The sequence below is a fragment of the Lactuca saligna genome, chromosome 3 (assembly GCF_052625555.1).
Source record: "Lactuca saligna cultivar CGN05327 chromosome 3, ASM5262555v1, whole genome shotgun sequence".
In the NCBI taxonomy this organism is placed as follows: Eukaryota; Viridiplantae; Streptophyta; class Magnoliopsida; order Asterales; family Asteraceae; genus Lactuca; species Lactuca saligna.
In genome coordinates, this window is record NC_136419.1 from 70,664,815 (window position 1) to 70,670,906 (window position 6,092).

A 6,092-nucleotide genomic window follows, 5' to 3' on the forward strand; every position below is an offset into this window, starting at 1 on the left:
TTCTATGTTAACATAAAAAGATGGTATTAATCCATTTTAAGACATTTCAAGAATTCTTTTATAAGGTACATGTCCTAAATGAGCATGCAAAAAAGAAGAATCATCAATACTAGAACAAGTCATGTATATAGAATCTGTAACTTTATTATTATTTACATTCACCCTAAATATTCCATTACAATAATATCCAAACCCAACAAATATACCACACTTAGTTAATACATACTTATCAGATTCATAGACTTGTTTATATCCACATCTATTAATTAAAACACTAGAAACTAAGTTCTTTATAATCTTAGGAACATGAATAACATTCTTAAGAAGAAGAGTTTTTTCAAAACTAAAAGATAAACAAATATAACCACGGCCCACAATAGGTTCTTTATTATGGACTCCCATGTACAACACCGATCCATCATTAACTACTTCATAATCCTTGAACCAAGAGCGATCTTTACACATATAAGATGTCGCCCACGAATCTATCCACCATGCATGATCATCATCTTGAACATAGAATGATTCATGTTTAAGTGTTAGATGATATATATAACAGTAGTAGTAGTAATTTCAGAAATCAAATTCTATCCTTATGGTTTTGGACCTTGATCATTAGATCCTTGTCCATAAGTGCTTGTACCATTCTTGTTCTTCTTCAAACAACAATCTCGTTTAATGTGACCAAGTTTGTTACAATTCCAACATACAAGTTTTGCTTTCTTGTTTGAACCTTTATGATGGTCATCTTTCTTCTTCCTTTTTTCCTTTGTTATTTTTATGATGTTTGTCATCTTCCACCATGTTCACTGAAGATCCAGGAACTTCCTTTTCTTTTCCCTTGCCACTTTCTTGAGCCTGAAGACCCTCTCCAATTCTCAAGGGACTATCAAGTTGTACTAGAGACAATTGTTTTTTTTTTGGTGTTTCAGTGTGTGTTTAAAGTCTTTCCAGGATGGGGGAAATTTATCAATAACACTTGAGAAGGAAAAGGATTAATTAATTTGCATATTGTGTTGTTCAAATTTCCCAAATTCTTCATGAGTTCATTGTAATGTTCCATGACAGGCCTTGAATCCAACATCTTGTAATTGTTAAAATTATTGACAAGGAATTTCTTACTTGATGCATCCTATGCCATGTATTTGGATTTAAGGTATCTCATAGACCTTCTACAAATTCTAGATTTTGATAAATGTCAAAGAGAGAGTCAGACATACCATTTAAAATGTGCCCACAACAGATGTAGTTATCATTTTTCCATATATATATATATATATATATATATATATATATATATATATATATATATATATATATATATATATATATATTGGTATGTTCAAGAGTTTCATCCTCCATTGGTTCTGATGCAGGAGTGCTTAAAACATGAACCACTTTTAGGATAGCGAGAAGGAAATGCATCTTCTTTTGCCAACGATGAAAATCAGTGCTTTCAAACTTATCCAACTTCTCAAATTTAAAAGTCATGTCTTTAACAGATTCTGTCATTGGTATGTTCTTATACAATTAACTTGGATAATTTCTGAGATCGTGATTGCAATCACTTTCTAAAATCTTTGATTTCGACCCTTATGCCTGAGGTATCACGAAATCTGATTTAGGATAATCCAAGAGATGCAACTTGGAAATCAGGCAACTTCTAAATTTGAAACACAGAAAAATATACCTTGTTGTTTTGTGTTCTTTGGAGATAAAGAGAACCATAATTATGATTTCTTAGAGTAAGTTTTGTACGTAATTTGTTTTTTCGAATGTAGTATGTTCATATATAAGAGGGGAAAGTAATTGGTGGTAGTTACCACCGCCAGGGGCTCTGCCCTTTGGACCTCGCTAGGGGCGCTGTCTCTAGACCCCGCCAATGGGTTGCAACCCCTTGGAACCTTGCACACAGGGACGCTGACCCCAGACCTCCGTATTTCTGAGTTCACAATTATCACATTGAGTGTGCACTCTGCACACTCCAAGCTCGGTTAGTAAATGAAGCTCGATATATCTCATTATTAATAACAATTGCACCAAAAAATATTGATAAACACTAAAATCTCTAACAATTACATTAGTTTAAAGATATCACGTCTATTGATATCTAAGAGACTCAATATTATTTACAAAAAATAAGAAAAGATAATACCTATATATTCTATGCTAGATTCAACCAATGATAATTCATCAAAACTTCTACGCATTTCACCCTATTTCTATTCATGTGGGGAATGTTGAGAAAAGAAAACAAGATTTTTTTAATCAGGATACATGTAAATCTATAAATCTAGATTTTTGCGATCCGGTTAATATTTAATGGAGTTGCGATCCTTTAAAATTGTAACCGTAACGATAAGCCCTCTAGAAGAAGTGCTTTAACCGTATAATTTCCAAACATATTGTTTATAATTATTAACTACTGACCATAAAAATTCAACTTTACTAGTTGTTTCAAAACTTTACTAATCCTAGATTATTTTCAACTCTATGACAACTATCATCCTTGATACCGGCCACACATATCCATAATAACAATCAAAAGTACGCAGAACAACATAAAGGCTCAAAAATGGAAGAGAAGGCTCGAACGATTGACCCTATCTTGAATATAATATAAGAGAATGACCTTGGATACAAATGGAATTAAAAACACATGCACCATAACATACAAACTGTGGCAAATGAAGAACCATTTGTTATCATTAGTACACTTTTTTCGTTGGTGAAGTCAAATGCTCTCACATAACGCCATCATTACTTCCATATCCTTCTGTACTTGTTGCTTTCTAGGCACTTGAAATAAGCATCCAAAGCTAGACGAAGGAAACCATATAAGCCAATATCATATGTCTCAATTTCTTTTTATCCTTTTCCCATTTGCAAACATATCACATGGAGTCATAAATTTGAAAAAAGTTGGCAAGAAAACAGCTACACACAACATAACAAGAATCTTATTCGTTATTCCCATACTTGCATTATACTTTCATAACCCATGCCCTCAAAAATATAAACTAAAATTTGGGTGGGAATCCCTTGACAATATAGACTTGGTTTATAATAAAATTATATGACCAAAAAAAAAAATAGAAGTCGTCAAATATGCAGATTACAAAAACGAAATGTTACCTATCTACAAAGAGAGGGCTGTATTTGTACAAAAAGGAACAAAACCACTTAATACACTTCCACATTCCATTGTCCTTCCTTTTTCAACTGCTTCTTGTATGTTACCCAATCAATCCCTACCAAAAAACACAAAAAAATGAATTACAAGAAACAAAGAAAACATATTCAACGAGGGTATTTCGGTAATTTACCATCTTCAGCGGCCAATGTACCCATAATGTCATCAATACCCTTCTCCATACCCTTAAGCCCACACATATACACAAAGGTGTTGTCTTTCTTGAGTAACTCCCATAACTCTCTATCATATTGAGCCATTCTTGTTTGAATGTACATCTTTTCACCTTTCTCATTAGTTTGCTCTCTACTCACAGCAAAGTCAACTCTTAGGTTATCTGGTTTCATCTCCTTCATTTTCTCAAACTCCTAAAAGATTTTAGAAACACGTGGTCAAGTTTGGAGTCGTTTTTCTCAATCATCCGATTTTTCAATCTTGTTTTTGAAAGATGAATGAATGATGACAAGTTTTTTACCTCTTTATATAGCAATGAGCTACTCGTGGGAACTCCCAAAAAGAGCCATGCCAATCCATTAAACTGCAATTATGAATCAAGTTTAAAACTTTATTTTGTCAAATTATTTATAATTACTAGTCAATGTGATGAGAGGTGATAAGTTTTTACTTTATAGTCTTCGTGTTTCTCAAAGAACATTTTCCACATAAATGATCGAAATGGAGCAATACCAGTTCCTGTTGCAAGCTGAATTCGAAAAGTATCATTAAATGTTACGTTTTTTTAATAGAATAAAGAAAAGTCTTATTGAGGATTGGAAAAACAAAAACTACCATTATAACAGTTGCATTAGGATCCTTTGGCATAAGCATTTCTTTTCCAACTGGACCTGTTATTTGTACTTCTGCTCCAGGCTTCAAGTCGCCTGATTTGTTGTTAATCAAATATTGTTCATCTTAGAAAAAAAAAGATAGAATAAAGTTTAGTAAGAAAAAGTTAAAGATTTATTCTCACATAAGAAGTTAGAGCAAACTCCTTTAACTTCTTCCCCTGCGTCATTGGTGTAGACTAGTCTTTTTACACACAATGAAACCTACACAAAACATGAAGTTCACAAGATTGATATACATGCGCACATGAGTCTTTATTTGAATACATATGAACTATCGTAATTTTCTTTTTCTTATGTTTTTACACTACGAAATACCACAAATTACAAAAACAATCATTATATTTTCCGAAGTTTTGTGGTTTAACGTCGAATCCCTTCATTTTTCCAATCAAAGAACAAAAGTTTCTGTATTTTTTTGCATATTAACCATTTTGACCTTTTTGTTATATCGAGTTTCACTCGTAATTTCCAAATTAACCAAGTTGACATGTTATTAAATTGGAAAAATACGTGTTTGAAGCTTTTATTGTTTGATTTGAAAAGGTAAACATGAGAGATGATCTTGATGCACCAATATGCTTCAAATCGGTTTCAAAAAGAATGGAATTTTGTAGATATGCTTACAGTTTTGGAGTCTCCGAAGTCACCAAGAGCACTACTCGCAATGGAATACAATCTCAATTTGTGTGGCTTTCCATTCTTGGGGTCAATTCCATCGGGAATTACACCAATGGATTGTCCTTCTTTATATGGGATCTCACCTAATCAAATCGAACAATAAACCAATCTTGATTTCACTCCAAGAATATAAGAACATATTATATAAAGTTTGAATCTTTAACTACTAAAAGATAATCTTTTTGTATTGATCAAGAAAGTTTGATGATAACCCATTTCAAATTTGGATCGATCATACCTTCGGTGGTGAACACCATGTGCCAAGTTTCACCAGGAGCATCGTCGCCGGTGATCTTGGTGTTGAGAAGACACCTACCAACGTAAGGTTCCTTTGGGCGATATTTATTTGTAACTACACCTTCTTCTTGTTTCTTTGAAATTTTCTCTACTTTAGCAGGAGCTTCTGTCGTAACTTGAGCTCTAATTGATAGCGACTTAACATTTGATGACGCATTCTTGTAATATGGCACCTAAACATGAAGAAAGACAAAAACCCATTTTCAGAGAAAGTATAAAAACTAGAACTTTAACATAGAATATGAAAAACCAAGATGGAATGTAGAAGAAGAGAGTGAAATTAAGATACCTTTGTGAAGGAGACTCGTTCTTGGGTGATGAGGGATGTTCTTGGTGAAATGGCAGCGGATTTAGAAGATGGGAGGGAGACTATGGCACTTACTGCAGAAGCCATGGTGATCGAACAAAATGAAGAGTGAAGAGGGATAAGAGAAAGGGAAGATATACTATGAGTGAAGAAGAAATGCGATGTTGAAGGGAATGGATATTTGTGAATTGGATGGAGGAAATTAGAAAGCCAATGGCAATGGCAGATGTGAGGATAAGAAATTTGTGTTGTCTTTGTACACTTGTGAGTTTCTGTGGCCACAAACGTGATTTCCCTTTTGAATTCTTAATAAACAAGATTATTTTTCTCGAATGATAAAGAACAAAACAGATTCTATAGGAAAATATCATTTTTTTTTATGTATCTTAGGATGAAAAGTTGTATGGTTTATTGATTAGATATTTTGTTATATACTTTTTACTAGGCGTAGGAAGTATGTATTACATGGGGTTTAAAAAAAATTAATATAAAAAATTGTAAAGTTATATATTTTTTACAATACCAGAAATATTGAAATTTGTATAATGTGAAATCATTTCCTTTAATATTATAATGTGAAATCATTTCCTTTAATATTATATAATTTTGGAATTGTTAATAGAACTTAGTGACTAACATATGCATATTAGCATGGAATTAAAAAAAAGAAGGAAATTAAAGTTTGTATAACAATTATTCTTAGAGTTTAATATAATTAATTACCTTACATATATAAACTATATATAAACTATGTATTAAGTTCCTAAAT

The 6,092-nt window shown here is 32.3% G+C and overlaps 1 protein-coding gene across 2 annotated transcripts; it reads right to left on the reverse strand.

Moving 5' to 3' along the window:
* Positions 1 to 2,576: 2,576 nt before the first annotated feature.
* FNR1 (ferredoxin-NADP[+]-oxidoreductase 1) lies at positions 2,577 to 5,498 on the reverse strand. Of its 2 annotated transcripts, none has more exons than XM_078985334.1 (10): positions 5,306 to 5,498; positions 4,958 to 5,189; positions 4,666 to 4,802; positions 4,164 to 4,242; positions 3,983 to 4,074; positions 3,819 to 3,896; positions 3,669 to 3,731; positions 3,327 to 3,561; positions 3,136 to 3,251; positions 2,577 to 2,819 (listed from the first exon to the last, which is right to left on the reverse strand). In XM_078985334.1, exons 1-9 carry the CDS (start codon positions 5,408 to 5,410, stop codon positions 3,184 to 3,186), a joined length of 1,089 nt encoding a protein of 362 aa, XP_078841460.1. In that variant the 5' UTR covers positions 5,411 to 5,498; the 3' UTR covers positions 2,577 to 2,819; positions 3,136 to 3,183. The 2 variants fall into 2 exon arrangements, with proteins under 2 accessions (XP_078841460.1, XP_078841461.1); XM_078985335.1 differs by having other exon boundaries at positions 2,800 to 2,937.
* Positions 5,499 to 6,092: the final 594 nt, after the last annotated feature.

What these genes read in the sequence shown, in the direction of transcription:
- FNR1 (XM_078985334.1), bottom strand. Translation starts at nt 5,410, where the DNA reads ATGGCTTCTGCAGTAAGTGCCATAGTCTCCCTCCCATCTTCTAAATCC. An exon ending in AGTTTGCTCTAACTTCTTAT is followed by an intron (nt 4,075 to 4,163) that starts GTGAGAATAAAT and finishes ACAACAAATCAG; the next exon opens with GCGACTTGAAGCCTGGAGCA. An exon ending in CTAATGCAACTGTTATAATG is followed by an intron (nt 3,897 to 3,982) that starts GTAGTTTTTGTT and finishes TTTCGAATTCAG; the next exon opens with CTTGCAACAGGAACTGGTAT.